The sequence below is a fragment of the Uranotaenia lowii genome, chromosome 3, assembly GCF_029784155.1.
Source record: "Uranotaenia lowii strain MFRU-FL chromosome 3, ASM2978415v1, whole genome shotgun sequence".
In the NCBI taxonomy this organism is placed as follows: Eukaryota; Metazoa; Arthropoda; class Insecta; order Diptera; family Culicidae; genus Uranotaenia; species Uranotaenia lowii.
Genome location: NC_073693.1, coordinates 13137460 through 13155438, shown reverse-complemented (window position 1 = coordinate 13155438; position 17979 = coordinate 13137460). Strand labels below are relative to the sequence as shown.

Genomic DNA, 17979 nt, shown 5'->3' with positions numbered 1-17979 from the left:
GAGCATAAGCAACAGATAAATTAGTATCTTTTCCTGGAGAATATTCCTTCAATATTCCTCCTTTTTGTTCCGCAATTCTCGTTGACGGGCAAAATGTGTTCGACTGCTGCTTTCAAAATCAACTAAAATAGTTTAAAATATAGTTGTCAGTAAGAACCTGACACAACAAAAAATTGATCTTATCATTCCATGAAGAAAAAAAAATCAAAAACAAGAAAACGAACAAAGGAATTTCTCTATACGAAATAAACGAAACCGAAAAAAAAGCATAACTTCACAAATAATGTAAATAGGCACTTGTTATTACAACACTTGTTTTACACTGTAAAAAATCTACCGTTAATAGTAGTACGTAGTTCAATTGGCTGGTTTGTTATATCATTGTTTTGTGTCAGTTTCAGGGATCCTCTCATAAGGTTGGTTTGTTCTTTTTGTATCTGTTTTGTTTTGTTGTTATTTTTCTTCAAATAAACTACCGGAAAACTCTTAGTAAGTATTTGAATATCGACGTTCGAAATTCTAGCTGCTCAATTATAATAGATTTCGAAAACGGTTAAATCTATCCGACAGAAAAAGTGTATTCAAAGTTTATCTGTTAATATGTAGATTGTGTACAAAACGTTAAGAAATTCCTACAATGCTTCTCCTACTGGGTAGATGTTAAGAGTAATCGGTTTTTCTGTTAGATTTTCTTTTCTCCCATTCGAATTCGAAACAATCTTATTGCACTTGTTACGTAAATCAAAACCATCGATTATTATCAACTAGTTAGTTTTCAAACACCGCATTTGTCGTTATTAAGAATTCAATCCATACAAATTGCGATTACTTGTTACGATTTTGTTTTTTTTTGTTTTACACTACTTTTGTGAAACGGTTCACAATTCACCGTCAATTGCTGCCTTATTCGATAAACTTCTACATTGAATTTTGTAACATTTTAGATTTATTTTCTTTTGCTTGTGCTAATAAAATTTATTCACGATTCAACGATCCAGGTTTGACCCCACTATTAAATAGTTTCCGTTTAGCGAAACCACTTTTGTTTTTGGAAGCGTTTCTCTGCTTTTAAACTTGTTTTTTTCTTTTCAATCAATACTTTTTGTTACTTTCATTTCTTGCTTTTGACGGGTTTATCAAAAATTTTTGCAAAACATTTTTCTCTAATGACTGGTTTAATTTTCCTGACCTTCTAAAGATTCCAAAAACTAAACTTTAGTCTCCGTTCCGGAGACAAAAACGACTATAAAAAGGATTCGAATTCGTATAGACGTAAAAACATAGAAACTTAATCGTACACTAAATATCAATAAATACAAATAAAAAACGCCGTTCGATAACATGCTTAAAAATCTATCTCTGCTACCTTGTAGAGAAAAAAAACCAGTTTCGCTTTCCAACGGTTTTCCTCTACTAAAAAAACGAAGTACTAGATTGGCAGACACAGTAAAAATTTTAGCTCGTTGTTCCCTTTCCATTCTTCCCTAATTCCTTGATTATAAATGTTATGTGACGACCATGTGTATCGTGTAACACGTGTTAAGGTGTAGTGTGTAAATTTCACTTCAACGAGAAGGCAAACGAGTGTCGGATCCGAATTCCGGATCCGCGGATTGTGCTTCGATTGGTTGGCTGTTGCATTGCTTCGGGGACTTTTCCCTTCGATCTCAATCTCAATTTATCTGCTTCACCTATCCTTTTTAGTACTGATACCAGGGCTGCCGGCGTACCCAACGAAGCCGATGGTTGGTCTGGTCCGAGCGAATCTTGATGCTGGCACCCTCAGATGCGCGAACCGTTTCCTTGACCTACGGCGAGAGAGAAAAAATTGATGAGAATCGACCATTCAACTTTTAAATTTGAAATTTTCAAAACTGTCAGAGCTGAATATTATAATTTTATGTTTCAGATACAGGTTCACAGTTTAAATTCAATTTATTCAGATAAAAGATTGAACATTCAAAATTTCGATACTAAATTTCAGATTCACTGATGCCAACTTCGGATTCAAATTTCAGATTCAAATTAGGGATTCAGAATTCAGATTCAAGATCAAATTTTAGATTTCCGATTCAGATGCAGAACCTAGATTTATGTGTCTGACTTAAGATATGATTTAGTACATCAGATTGAGATTTCAGATTTTGATATCAGATTTCTGATTTCGATTGAGATTAAGGATTAAAATTAAAATTAAGATTAATATTAAAATTCAAATCTCCACTTTCGATGTCAGAATTCAGTTTTAGATCGATGATCAAAATTATCAAAATTGTATTTTTTTGTTATTTATAATTTTTACAATTTTTTATCACTTTTGACATTTTTATCACATTAGACATTTTTATCCTTTTTTTTTCATTGTTATCCCTAATGACTTTTATGCCGTTTTTGTCATTTTTTTCGTTTTTGTCATTTTTGTATCTTAATGATTTTTGGTATTTTTGATATTTTTTTTTTTTTTGTCATTTTTATAATTTTTATCATTTCTTCTTTTTGTCATTTCTGTTATTTTTATCATTTTTATCATTTTTGTCATTATTGTAAATTTTTAATTTCTGTTTTTGTTATTTTTGTCATTTTTCTCGATTTTGTCATTCTTATATTTGTCATTTTTATCGTTTTTTACCGTTTTTTTTTTTAATTTTGTCATTTTGGTCATTTTTGCATTTCTTTGTCAATTTTATCGTTTTTGGCATTTTTATCATTTAAGCCATTTATTTCAATTTGTCATTTTTGTCATTTTATCTTTTTTTTTTGTTTGTGTCATTATTGTTATTTTTCATTTTTTCATTATGATTTTTGTCATTTTTTGTCACTTTTAACAATATTTCGTTTTGTCTTTTTTGTAATTTTTGTCACTATTTTTGTTTTTGTCATTTTTTTTTTTTGTGTAATTTTTTAAATTTTTGTAATTTTTATCATTTTATCGTTTTTGTCATAAGTTTTGTCATTTTGATCATTTTTGTCATTTTTATCATGTTCGTCATTATTCCCGTTTTTGTCATTTTTGTTATTTTTTATGATAGTTTTCCTATTTTTCGTTTTTGTTATTTTTTTTTTCGTTTTTGTCATAATTGTCATTTTTGACGTATTTATCATATTTGTATTTTTTTTCGTTTTTTAAATTTTTTTTTTTGTTTTTTTTATTTTTTTTTTGTTATTTTTATTTCTTTTTTTGTTTTTTTATTTTTTTTCGTTTTTTTTTCGTTTTTCTTTTTTTTTTATATTTTTTTTCGTTTTTTTTATTTTTTATTTCGTTTTTTTATTTTTTATTTCCTTTTTTATTTCATTTTTTTTTCCTATTTTTCCTTTTTTTCCTTTTTTTCCTTCTTTTTCCTTTTTTTTCCTTTTTTTCCTTTTTTTTCTTTTTTTCCTTTTTTTCACTTTTTATCCTTTTTTTTCCTTTTTTTTATATTTTTTTCCGTTTATATTAATTTTTTTCGTTTTTTTGGATTTTTTTTTACTTTTTTTTCGTTTTTTTTTCACTATATCAATTTTTCATTAATTTTTATTTTTTTCGATTTTTTATTTAATTTTTACGATTTTTTTAATTTTTTTTTCGATTTGTTTTTTTTTCGATTTTTTATTTTGTTTTCGATTTTTTATTTTTTTTTTGATTATTTATTTTTTTTCGATTATTTATTTTTTTCGATTTTTTATTTTTTTTCGATTTTTTATTTTCATTCGATTTTTGATTTTTTTTAATTTTTTTTTTCGATTTTTTATTTTTTTTCAATTTTTTTATTTTTTTCGATTTTTTATTTTTTTCGATTTTTTATTTTTTTTTTCGATTTTTTTTTTTTTTTCGATTATTTATTTTTTTTTTTTTGATTTTTTATTTTTTTTCGATTTTTTATTTTTCTTTCGATTTTTTATTTTTCTTTCGATTTTTTATTTTTCTTTCGATTTTTTATTTTTCTTTCGATTTTTTATTTTTCTTTCGATTTTTGATTTTTTTCGATGTTTTATTTTTTTCATTTTTTTTATTTTTCATTTTTTTTTTCGTTTTTGTCATTTTTGTCAATTTTACTATTATTTTTGTCAATTTTGCCATTATTTTTGTCAATTTTGCCATGATTCTTGTCAATTTTGCCATTATTTTTGTCAATTTTGCTATTATTTTTGTCAATTTTGCCATTATTTTTGTCAATTTTGCCATTGTTTTTGTCAATTTTGCCATTGTTTTTGTCAATTTTGCCATTATTTTTGTCAATTTTGTCATTATTTTTGTTTTTGTCATTTTTTTTGCTTATCTTTGTCATTTCTATCATTATTTGTAATTTTGTTCGTTATCAAGTTTGACATTATTTTCGTTTTTGTCATTTTTGTTAATTTGTTTCATTATTTTTCCTTTTTGATTTTGTTTTTTTTTGTAATTTTTTTCGTTTTTGGCATTTTTGTCATACTTGGAATTTTTGTTTTTTTATCATTTTTGTAACTATTTTAGTTTTTTTCGTTCTATTAATTTTGTGTTTTGTTTTTGTTATTTTTGTCATTTTTGTCATTTTTGTATTTTTTTTCGTTTTTGCTATTTCTGAGTAAAGATTAAGATTTCAGATTCCAAATGATTCTGATTTCAGATTCAGATATTAGATACAGATTCTGATAGATTCAGATTTAAAACCTCAGATCAGATTCCGTTTGATTCTGATTCCAGATTCAGATTTTAGATACAGATATCGTCAGATTCAGATTTTAAGATTTGAATATCAAATTATGATTTCAGGCTTCAAGGATTTATAAAAAAAAATCAGGTTTAAATTGAGATAAAAAAAAATATTCGGTTACTTACACTTTGCATTTTCATTTTTATCAGTTTTGCTTCTGATATTATTTTCAACAGTTTTTGGTTGTGGTTTGTTCAATTCTTCGTCAGATTTTTGTTTGTTTTTCTGATTTTCCTGATATTAACTGTGTCTGTCATAATTGTATTTGATTACCGTTTTATTTTTGCCATTTGGTTGAGTTTGAGGGATTGGGAATTGGAATTTGATATTTGATAGTATAAATTTCATGTTTAGTAGTTTGCAAGATTAGTAGTTCTTTTAATTTCTTTTGAATTGATCGACAAATATTTAATCTTTGTCTACGGAGGACCATTGGTATTTGTTGGAGCTTGGGCCATCACCAAGTCATTCTACACGATGGAACCATCGCTGGAGATTTCAGATTTCGGTTTCTAGATTCAGACTCTGATCTCAGATTCAGATAAAAAGTTTTTAGATTTAGTATTCAAATTCAGGTAAAATATTTTAGATGAGGATTTTAGAGTTCAGATTTCAGAATGAAGATTCGGATTTGAGACTTCAGATTAGATTTCAGATGGTAAATTTCGATTTCAAATTCAGTATTTATATTTCAGATTAATCGGATTGCAGTTCAGATTTAAGATAGAAATTCCAGATTCCGTTTTTCCACAATCAGACTTCAGATTCAAATGAATTCGAATAAACAAATAATTCAGATTTCAGATTCACATTTGAGATTCAGATTACAGATCCAGATTTCAGATTCAGATTTCAAATTCACATTTTAGATTCCGATTTCAGATTCAGAATTAAGATTCAGATTTAAGATTAAGATTTCAGATTCCGATTGATTCTGATTTCAGATTCTGATTTCAGATTCAGATTTTAGATACAGCTTTCATCCGAATCAGATTTTAGATACAGATATCGTCAGAAACAGATTTTAAACTTCAGACACAGATTTCAGATTTACGTTTTAGGTTCAGATTTCAGATTTATGTTTCAGATTTTAATATCAAATTATGATTTCAAGCTCAAAATGATATTTCAAAATTCAAAATCAATTTTCATGTTTCATTGATTTATAAAGAAATCAGATTTAAATTGATATAAATAATCATTTAGTTACTTACACTTTGCATCAAATTCTGAGCATTTCCGACCAACATATCAGTGGCCTCCCTATCCTCATCGGAGCCCTGAGCTCCCAGCATGGTGGCCTTCACCGTCGACAGAATCTTCAGCTGCGTACCGATTGTCGGTATCCGTTCGCAGACCTGCAGCAGATTGGTCCGGATGCGCTTATCGGTACACTGTCGGGCCAGAATCTTGGCCAACCGGGTGACATCCTCCGAGGCTTCGGCAATCTTCTTGGCCGTCGCAATGAGCTCCCTCTTGGATCCCTTGGAGTCCGCTCGAACCAGTTCCGAGAGTCGAGCCATCAGAACGGCCATCCGTTTGGCTGCAGCGATGATTTCGTTATCCTTGGAAGACCACTGGCGCACTTCCTGGTGCAGTCCATGGGCGGCCATCAGGATCGGCTGGTTGGCGTTCGGAAGTCCCTGGAACAGCTCATCCTCGTCGTCGGTCTCAGGTGGTGGTGGCCTTACCGGAGGAATGTTTTCCCTCGGTAGCGGTGGACGTGGAGGAGCCGTCTCCGGCGGAGCCTGGTGCTGTTGCGATAGATGTAGTGCCGCGAGGTCCGGCATTTCCGGAACCTCCGGCACATTGCTGATGGCACTGCGGATGTTGCGGACGTTTTGAAGAAGCTGAAATGGGATTGATAAATTTGAACTAATTCTTCTAATGGTATTTATAAATTATAACTTACATGCTTATTAGCTTCCCTCCAGTTAGAAGCGGCGATCGGATCGGCAATGTTCATGGAAACATTCTTAGCTTCCTGTACCATCGGAGAAATCGACGATTGCAACCGATCCGAAGCGTTATTGACGTTGGCAATGAATTCTGGATCTTCGGAATTGTCGGCTTCCTGTTTGGCCACCAGCAAGACTCGGTTAGCGAGACGGGCTTCGCTGGAAGTGTTGTCGACCATCTTTTGTGGTTGCCGCATCCGGATGGCGTCGTCGCACAGGAAAGAGTGCTTCTGCATTTGCTTTTCGGAAGCCTCGATGAAGTCCAAGGGATCGGTGGCCTGATCGCACAGGGTTCTCATGCGCAGGATTGTATCGGCGTACTGTTGTTTGAGGTTGTTCAAATGCTCTTCCGCTGCCTTGCTTGTGGGGTAGTTCATGCGAATCCGTCCTGCGGAAATAAGCTGTGGAGTCAAGCTATCAACCTGAGAGGCTGACGCCAGGAGAACTTCTGCAAGCTTTTTGTTGCCACCCGAACCTCCAGCCGCAACCATGCGACTAGTTTTGGAAGCACGATCGCTAAAGTTTTGCAGTTTATTTGATTTCTGATTGAAGTTCTGATCACGACCTGGGGTTCCTTCTGGAAGTGCAACCGCCTCCATGAACTGTTTCAAAGGAGACGAGATGTCGATGAAGTCTTCCACCACACGGTTAACAACAGCATCTTGAATTTGTTTCTTGAGCCCGTGTAACTTTTCATTCAAACGACGAGCAACTTCCTGGGCTTGTGCAGTGTGGCCCAGTCCATTGGCAGCCATCTGGGAGAAATCGTGGGAAAGTTGTTCCACCTCATCACACAGCTGCATTACTTCCGCCTTCTGATGGCCACTCAGACCTTCGGCTACTCTACGACCCTCATCAACGATCAAAGCAATAGCCCTCTGACCAAGTCCACGATCATCTTGACTAGGATTCTGCAGCCAGCGGCACGCTTGCTCCAAACGTCCCTGCACAGTGTGGGCCGTTTGCTGAAGACCAGCCTTATCAACACCCATAATAGCATTCAATACCGACTGCTCTAAATTACCAAGCTTGTCCCGAATATCACGGGCAATCGAATCTGCCTGTGGCGTTGTTCCCTTTCCATCCTGTCTCAGATCGCACAAAGTATTTGTCATTGCAGTGATATCTCCGCCCAACTTCCGGATAATGTGCGAATCCTGCGGCAGGCATCTGTCGGCCACTTTCATCCCATTCTCCACAATCTGTCGCAGCGCCTTCTCGCCAATTCCACCCCTCAGCGCATACGGATTCTTCAACCAATCAACCGCTGCTTCCATCTTGTTGTTCATCACATTATGAATCTTCTTCAGCACAGTCAAATTATCCAGCTCACTCTGATCTTCATCATAAGTGGTCAACTGCAGCACCCGGATAATCTCCTGAATTTCTTCGCTCATCCTAGATGCCAAATAATTCCTATTTTCAGCTGCCTCGTCCGAACCTTTCCCGTTCTGCTCCGCAATCAAAATGAACACTTTCATGCTGCAGATAAGAATCGGTGCCAAGATCTTAACCTGCTCTAGGCACCGTACCAAAATCTCGCTGTGCACCTGATGCGTCAATTCCTTCTCTCTCGCGCCAACCTCCCGCGACACTTTGCTCAAACAGGGACTCAAATCTTTCAGGAACTGCACCAAATCTTCCATCGTATCGATAACCTCCGACACGGCCAAATAATCCAGCACCCGCTTACATTCGCGCACAATTTTTCGCACCTCCGACTCGTCGAAGCACAGCAGCAGCGAAGATGTACCTTGCAAAATGCCGCGTGATCCTTCGATCAGCTTCTTCCTCGCCGGCCCAGAAAACGGATCCGACATCAGCATGATGCTGGCCTCCTCCAGATGTTGGGAAGCGTTCTCGACCCGGGCCAGTGCTGAGGGCATATCCTGCCGCAGGATCTCGTCGTCCGAGTTGTGGATCGTCTCCCGTCCGACCTTAACCAGATTTGTAACGGCCAACGAAACGGCTTGGACTGGCCGGCCGAGATCGGGCATGGCGTTGCCATCTTCGGCTTCCTCGTGTAGTATCACCAACCGGGAGACCTATCGAGAGTGGGGGGAAAAAAGAACAACAACAGCATTAGAGCACACGAGATCATTTTGGCACCGGTTTCTGTTTTGGCGTTATTAATGGTTTTGAAAAAAAAGAAGGTCAACATCGTTACAGATTTGAGTCAGTAGTTCTAACGATTAAAAACGAAAACGAGGGAAGCTATTTTCAACAGCGAATAAGATCTAGAAAATGTTTTCAATTTCATTTGAAAAAGAAAAATCAAGTTAACTAAGAAAGATTTGATTACAGTCGCCTAAACTAGCAACGACTAAGTCTAACCCTTGAATTAATAATTGATCATTGTTGATGGATATAAAATCTCAGTTCAAAAATGTTCAACATGACCACGCTTCTACTAAGATAATTTGAAGAACCATCATCACATGTGGTTTGATTGCAAAAAAAAACAATACCTGAAGCATCGGGGTAATCAAAAGTCAATCTCTTCAAACAATGATTTTTATTCAGAATAAGCATAATTCGTGAAAGGTATCTTCCTTTTCATTTTGAATCATTGCATGTTTCGTGCGCCTTTGCCTGATCAATTGGACATTGAAAATGGACTCCCACTAGAGTCTAGAGTGCCCCAAATGACCTGACTTTTGAAAAAGTTATGCGCTGTTATTCCTATGCCTAATACAAGATCTCATGCCAAATTTGGGCCAGATTGGTTCACGGAAACGAGCCTGAAGTTTGTATGGGATTTTGGGACATTTTGTTCCAAAGTTATTGATGAAAAATGGTTTTTCATGATTTTTTTCCGAACAAAATGTCTCAAAATCCCATACAAAATTCAGGCTTGCTGAGCAACAGCGGCATGAGATCTTGTACTTGGTCTAGAATCAATTTTAGCCTGCAGCGCATGACAATTTAACTCCCACTCATTATGAGTTGATGTTTAACAGTAAATTTAGGACTAGCGCTTCAACGTTAAACCCTCGCCTACAAATACATGTTGAGCCTAGCCCCGAATTCGTGACAAACCCGATATAATTATGACTAGAAGTCGGGAATTTGTGATTCATTAGGGGTTAGAATATAAAAACATAACAAAAATTGATAATATTGGGTCCACTAAAATTATCACCAAATGCAATGAAATGATTAACTGTTGATGGTAAATATTCAAACATCAAATACCCGTTTCAAATAAAAATTAAATTCCACTTTTTTAACATTTTTGGTCCCGATGAAAAAAAAAAAACACTTTTTTTTCTGGAAATGACATTTTGGATGGCTGCAAACAAAATGTGACTTTTAGTCAGCAGGGTTCTTTCAACGAGACCAAAACATAAGAAAATTGTAATATTTGGTAGTCAAGGATTCGTTCTAGATGGTTATCTCGAGTTTTTTCAATTTCCACATTTATACCCCTAGCCTTTCGTTCATATTATTGTAGAGATAAGATGAAGGATATGCAGAAGATAAATCAAATTTATTAAAAATAGTTGTTGTATTTCGCATTACTAAAGATGTATAAAATAAAATAAATTTCTATCGCAACGTTTGTTATTTTGGCAAAACTAGTCAAAATAAACAAAACCGAGTCAGTCATTGATCTTTTCTTGTCAGTGACAGACGTGTCTGAGTGAATCTCTGAATTGAGATTTGTAGAACCAAGACAATGCATGGCGTGGATGGTAGAATAAGCACAAAGAGCGCAAATTTTAAAAGCTTCTGTTGATTGATTGATTTGATTTGGCCTTCCGGTGGAAAAGACGAATTGGCTGAGGACGCACAGATTTTTTAGGCTGCTGCTGCTGATTGTTTGTTGCGATTCGGCCTTCCGGGGAAAAATCCGGATTGGCTTACGAAGCGAAGAATTTTAATGCTGCATTTTATTCGGCCCTCCGTGTGAAAGAAGACAAATTGGCTAAGGAAGCGCAGATTTTGAAGGCTGCTGCGGACGATTGAATGTTATGATTTTGCCTTCCGGCGATGAAAACGAATTGGCTTAGGAAGCGCAGATTTTTAAAGCTACTGCTGCTGATTGTTTGATTTGATTTGGCCATCCGGTGGAAAAGACAGATTTGCTAAGGAAACGCGATTTTGAATCACGAAAATTGTTACTTAAATTTTTTTTTGAAAAAAATCTGTAGATTAAGAAAACACACGACTATTCATTTTTTTTCTCAATGCATTTTATTCAAATTAAAAATCTAGCATAAGAGCTTGAAATTTCAGAAAATCTGATCTGATCCAAATCACAATTCAACAAAATATTTCAGAAAAATAATAAAGTAACAGAGAAATTCAACATTACATCACCCATTTAGCAGTAAGTACTGCTTAAATTATGTTGAGTGTTATAAATTACTGGCTGATTCGAAATTTAAGATGGCATGCTTGGCGGGATGAAATTCTAGAGAAATTTAATTTTTAAATAGTAAGGAAAAAAGGTGGATAGACAGGCATTAGTGCGCCAATAGAAGAAAGCTTGATAGGTGTTGAAATTTTAGGCTATAGAGTATGTTGATGAGAAGCTCCCATGAATTGCAACGCCATTTAAAATTCGAATCATAAAATATACGGCAATTAAAATCTTGTAGCTAATTACTGGTTTAAAGTCGCTTTTTGTAAGGTTCATAACAAAAAAAAAGCATTCGTTGAATTTTGACAGATGTTTTTTTTTTTTTTTTGAGATATCACCAGATCTTAATTTTTTTAGATTTCCGTTGGGGAACCACGTGATTTACGTGATTTTTTTAATTTTTAAGTCAATTCTAGACAAAAAAAAAATTTCAAGATAACACCAGATTTCGACATTTTATGCATTTTAATCTCATTTGGGAAATTAAAATTTTGATTTTTACGATTTCCTTTGGTGATTTTATCAAAAAAAATCATAGTTTTGGAAACCTTATAATGCAACTCAAATATGTTTTTTCAGGCAATATTAAGCTACAAAATTTCAGTTTTCCGTTATTCAAAGTCTAAGAAAATGAATCTTAAAAAGCATACTTTAGAAAAAAAAAGACTGTAAATCAGCTATGGAATGCATAAGAAGCTATACGTTGCGCACAAGGATATATTTTTTAAGATCATGACCACGAAAATGTAAAAAAGTGAAGTAAAACCGTACTTTTAAATTAATGAACCGTTCAAGTCACAACAGATGAGTTTTGAAAAGAGGATTCGAATTTTACGTAATTTGGCACATTTTCGCCTTTTAAGATTTTTGAAATACGAAACACAGAATTTTTGACAAATTTTCAAAGGAAGCTGTTTTTCGAACTTTTTGTCAAATTGCAGTTTTTCTAAGACTTAAATTAAATTTTGCACTGAATTTTGAGTATATTCACGCTAGATTTCCACAATAAATTTGTATTCACCAGAAAGGCAATTTACTACCAATTCTAGTGGTGTAATTACATAAGCGCTGTGATACTTTACAAAAATATGTAACGTAAAGCTTCTAACTTCAGCTTTCTTGAGCACTAAGTGAAATTTTTTTAGCCTTCCATAGCTCATCTATAGTATTTTTTTCCGAAGCCTGTTTTTCGGTTTTTTCGTAGTCTTTGAATAACGGAAAACTGAAGTGTTGTAGCTGAATATTCCCCTTTATTCTGCGCGGCGCGTGAGGTGACGATAGTCGAGTCGAGTCGGAGTCACGTGAGTCTTGTCACCTTATTCCCGAAGTCGATGTGACAGAGGTTCATGCCCAGCTAACTACTAGATTGGGGTAAGAACTCAAAAAGTTCATTCTGAAAGACGTTTCTCACCTAAAGCGTCTACTGGAATCGGGTGACTAGCGAGACTCGACTATCTTCACCTCACGCGCGGCGCAGAATAAGGGGGATTGTCTGAGAAACATATTTGAGTTATATCACGAAGTTTCAAAAACTATAAATTTTGTGAAAATAGGTTGAAAAACAAGAGAGGGTGATTAGGGAATTTTTTGTCTGGGCTTTCAGGGTGCTTCCATGAAAAATGTAATGATGCAAAATTTAGTATTTTAAGAATTCATTGAGAGTTACAAGCCGCCAAACTTCCAATAGTGTCACATTGACACCCAAGAGCGGATTAGGGTTAACTGAGGGTCATGGTCGTTAGAAAGTAGATTTTATCTCAGAATAGCAATAAGCAAGGCCAGTCAATTCCTATTTTTAACTTCCTGCATTTTTCCCACTCGGGCTCACGAAATTCCCGAGCTATCTGAGCTAAGTCTTCCTTAAGATTCTAAAATCTGAAGGAAAGATGGAAAACCTAATATCACTTATAATTTGTACAAGGGTGGAATATGTCTTAAATGTTACCCATTTATAAGTGATATTATTTTCCATCTTTCCTAAAAAAAAAAAAAATTGTAACATTTGCGATTGGTATTTGGCAAATCAGTCAATAAATTTTGATAACGGGGTTTCTTGAAAACTCTTCGATTACTTGAAGGCTCTGCAAAAAATCGTGGATGAGTTTTGAACAAAAACGAAGCTTTAAGACTACAGGGTTCAGAGAAATTCAAAAATGACTTCAAATCGACTCAGTCTGGTGGGCCATGGCACCTGATACATGAAACTTAAGACATGATACTTGAGACCTGAGACCTGTGGCTTGAGACATGGATATGAGAGATTTGAGACGTCAGACCAGAGAAGTTAGACGTGAGAAGTGTGACATGATACTGATACATGTGGAACGATACGTGAGAAGTAAGAAGTGATATGTGAAACGTGGGACGTGAAACGTGAATAGTAAGAAATGAAAAAAATGAAACGTTATGCGAAGACGCGAGAAGTGAGCAATGGGACGTGATAAATGAGAAGGGGAACGTAACAAGTGAGAAGTGAGAGATAAAAAATGAGAAGTGCGAAAAGAGAATTGAGAATTCAAATATGAGATGTGTGACGAGAGAAGTGAATCATGACCGGTGTCTCACTTTCACACGTCTCATGTTTCGCGTCGAATGTCATGCGTCGGTTTACGGTACACAGCAAAAAATTGTGACGGCCGATGTAGTTTTTGAAGATGTAAGCCAATCGTTTTTTTTTTTTATTTTCTCAGAAATATTACATCCAAATGATGTACTCGATGCGAAAAGATCATGTAGTGTAATATCACAACCTTCTATGCAATAATGTATCAAGTGATCAATGTTAAATCTCAATTGCGTTGAAAATTTCATCAATACACGCAAAATAATCTAGAAATTTAATATACAGGAATTTCCACGTAAACTGAGCTTTTGATGCAGCACATCGATTCTACGTGTGCTTTGTAGTAGATACGCAGCAAAAAGTAGTACCATTGAACTAAAAAAATACATCTTTGTTTCAAAAACCTTGTTTACATTGAAACAAAATCCAATTTCCTTTATTCAAGTAAATTTTATATTGAACCGAAGTTTTTTCCTATAAAACCAATGTTCCGAGTTTTTGAATCAAAATATTTAATTTGAATTCAAAGAATTTTTTTTTAGCTCAGAATCAAAGTGAAAATTCATTGATTTATATAAATTTTCTTTTGAACCAAAGTATGTTTTCGTCAAACAGTCGACATTTCTTCATTAGCTTCAGATTGGTGAACGGGTCGGCGAGAAGCTTTTCCGACAATCAGTCAGACCTATTTATTTTCTGCAGAATCTTCCTGCCGAGCAACCGCTAGACAGCACCGGAATCACGAGACGTACCCGGCGACAGCTTTGAGAGGACAAAGGATAGTGGACTCCTAGGTAGGTCTTTCAAGATCAATTTAATTTCAAATAAACCGTCAACGTAACAATTTTTTTAGGGTAATCATTCATCCAACTAATTTGAAGAGGTAACTGTACCGACTTTTCCGGTCCTCCGACTAAGCGGTTGCAATCGCTTCCGGTCCGGTCCAAGGAGACTCAACATCTGGCGCTGAAACCCATCAGTTGTTCGGATGGAACTGTCCGCCAACAAACATCGTCCAGTAAGTACTTTTCATGCAATATATGCAAATTATTTTTTTTAATTGCATTATTTAGCATAATGTCGTTTTTTGAAAGCTTGTAATACATGTGTTCTCCTCTTTATTTACAGATGTACCGGTTCAAGAACTTTTATCCTGTGGAAAATTGATGATCTAAATGATGAACATGTACTTAAAGAGAAATAAAATGTTTTAACCATAATTGATTTCTTGTTATTTCCAATAGGATGAAAATAATTTGTAGTACTAGAATTTTTAGGAACAAAAAATAAATTTGAAAAACAAATGCTTTTAAATTGAAACCCAAATAGCGTTGGAATAAAAGAAAACTTCATAAAATTAAACGAAAAGGTTTTTGAATCAAAAGTATTAAATTATTGGAAACAAACAAAAAGGTTTGATTCAAAGGAATGCATTTCTTCGAAACAAAAGAAAATGCATTTGAATCCAAGGAATTTTTATTTGTCTCAAAATCAAAGGAAAAAATCCTTTGTTTTTACGGCACTTTCCTTTGAAACTAATTTTTATTTTTCTGCGTGCATGTTACTGACACATTAGACTGAGTCGATTTGGGGTCATTTTCGAATTTCTCAAACCCTGGGGTCTTAAAAGTTTTGTTTTGTCCTAAAACTCATCCATGATTTTTTGCCGAATTTTTAAGTAACGTTTACATGAGTAAATTTGGACTTTTAGGTTTGTATGGGAAAATTTAAAATTTTGTACTGAAAAACGAACATGGTTTTTCTTTTTACTATGGTACCAAGCCATTCAACCCTTTATGTGCCAATTTATAAATTTCTTAAAGGAAATTTTCCGCTTAACAACATTGCCGAAGACCGTAACTTAATATCTCTCCAGACAACGAAGTTATAACCAATTTAATGAAGGTATGTCTTTTGGCATTGAAGGCAATTCAAATAAACCCGCAACACTGCTGGGTACAAACGAGAGATTGCTTGACAGATTTGCTCGTAGATGTTTTCTTTCAAATTTTATCATACTAGTTTCTTCGGAGCGATTGTTGTTTACATTAGGAGCCATCTTTTGATGGTTTCTATAAATAAAAATAACTATGCTTGAAGGGCTGGCATTCAATTGATTGCAAGCGCTTCAACATTTCACATAGAGCTGGAACAGCAAAACAACGAACCCCACACTCAGTATTAAAAACACCTATATTAGAATCGTTGTCACTCGGCCTGTTCTTGACCGATATTCATAAATAGGATATTAAAATGAAGATAAAAGATTCATTTAGCATTTTGTTAAACAAAATTTGAGAACCAAATCATGAGGTCTTAAGAAAACTTGCTTCAACTGAACGCCTTTTGCTGAAACATATTCCCCCGGGTAACCATAATAAAAACATAAATATGCAATAATTCAAAAATCAGATATTTCATGTATTTAAACTAAAAACGAATACCTATAATGTATCTTTTTATTATTAGAAACTAAAATCTTTTTTTCGATCTAAGCTCTGGCATTTGTTTTCGGCCAGCTTGTTGGGCGATAATGTATTCATGGCGTTTTTCGAACAAAAAGACTTATGAAATTAAGTGCACTTATTTCAAATTAATCTTGATTCCAAAATTTGTTTAAACAGAATTGCACCTTTGATTATTATTTATTTTGTTCCAAATATCTAGGCAAATTTAAAAGAAAAGCAAGTCATTTGGCGATAAATCAGTCTGAACGCGTAAATCACCGAATATAAACATAACGAAACAAATTTAATCGATTTTATTAGTTGGAAGGATCGTGTATAAGATACTGTCATGTGATTTGAAATTTGAAGAAATTGAAGCTTTTAAACTCCAGCCGATGGAAGTCCCTAATTGGCCGTGCCACGGCCAAGGTGTCGAAGGAGGGGTTAAAATGGTGTCTGAAGCAGCAGATGAAGTTTTTTCATTCAAAAAACGCCATAAATACATTATCGCCCAACAAGCTGGCCGAAAACAAATGCCAGGGTTTCGATCGAAAAAAGATTTGAGTTTCTAATAATAAAAAAAATACATTATAGGTATTCGTTTTATTATTGCATATTTGTGTTTTTATGGTAACCCGGGGGAATATGTTTCAGCAAAAGGCGTTCAGTTGAAGCAAGTTTTCTTAAGACCTCATGATTTGGTTCTCAAATTTTGTTTAACAAAATGCTAAATGAATCTTTTATCTTCATTTTAATATCCTATTTATGAATATCGGTCAAGAACAGGCCGAGTGACAACGATTCTAATATAGGTGTTTTTAATACTGAGTGTGGGGTTCGTTGTTTTGCTGTTCCAGCTCTATGTGAAATGTTGAAGCGCTTGCAATCAATTGAATGCCAGCCCTTCAAGCATAGTTATTTTTATTTATAGAAACCATCAAAAGATGGCTCCTAATGTAAACAACAATCGCTCCGAAGAAACTAGTATGATAAAATTTGAAAGAAAACATCTACGAGCAAATCTGTTAAGCAATCTCTCGTTTGTACCCAGCAGTGTTGCGGGTTTATTTGAATTGCCTTCAATGCCAAAAGACATACCTTCATTAAATTGGTTATAACTTCGTTGTCTGGAGAGATAATAAGTTACGGTCTTCGGCAATGTTGTTAAGCGGAAAATTTCCTTTAAGAAATTTATAAATTGGCACATAAAGAGTTGAATGGCTTGGTACCATAATAAAAAGAAAAACAATGTTCGTTTTTCAGTACAAAATTTTAAATTTTCCCATACAAACCTAAAAGTCCAAATTTACTCATGTAAACGTTACTTAAAAATTCGGCAAAAAATCATGGATGAGTTTTAGGACAAAACGAAACTTTTAAGACCCCAGGGTTTGAGAAATTCGAAAATAAACCCAAATCGACTCAGTCTACTGACACATGATTTTCACGTAAAGTTTCAGTGGATGGATTGATTTTTTTTTGCATTTTTCTCAGGCGTGTAGTAGTGAATTCTTGTTGTAAAATGGAATGCAATCGAACGGCCCCGGATTTAAGTTGGTTATTCACCCGCTAACTAAGTTCGTTCAAGTTAATCAACTATATTTATTACTAACTCAAATATAAATAACATATTCTTACCAAGCCTCGAACCCAAGCTCACCACTTGAAAATCGAGCGACATACTTGCTGCTCTATATAAACATCATGAGTAGGCAACGATATTACTTGATGTGATAATTTTCTTCATAACGACTTTCCAGTTCTTAATTTCTACTTTATTCCCACTTTCAAGTTGTTAAAAAGTTCTTCCGGAACTAAATGTTTACTTCACATGATCGTTTCCCTAGTAACGATGTGTTTGTTTATGCAAACACGGGTTGAAGTTCGAAACAAGTAGAATTAAGCTTTTAAATTTACTTCAAAGTTTCTTCATTGCGTAACATTTGAAAGGCCGTTGGAACTAATTAAAAACTTC

The 17979-nt window shown here is 34.3% G+C and overlaps 1 protein-coding gene across 1 annotated transcript in view; it reads right to left on the bottom strand.

The window, feature by feature from the left end:
• Window positions 1-269: 269 nt before the first annotated feature.
• Window positions 270-17979, bottom strand: part of LOC129758640 (vinculin) — a 78074-nt gene continuing 60364 nt past the window's right edge. The window contains exons 3-5 of the mRNA XM_055756188.1: window positions 6583-8673; window positions 5885-6520; window positions 270-1808 (exon numbers count right to left, since the gene is read on the bottom strand). Of these exons, the coding sequence (XP_055612163.1) occupies window positions 1701-1808; window positions 5885-6520; window positions 6583-8673 (2835 nt within the window). The 3' untranslated portion in view covers window positions 270-1700. The remainder of the gene's footprint in view (window positions 1809-5884; window positions 6521-6582; window positions 8674-17979) is intronic.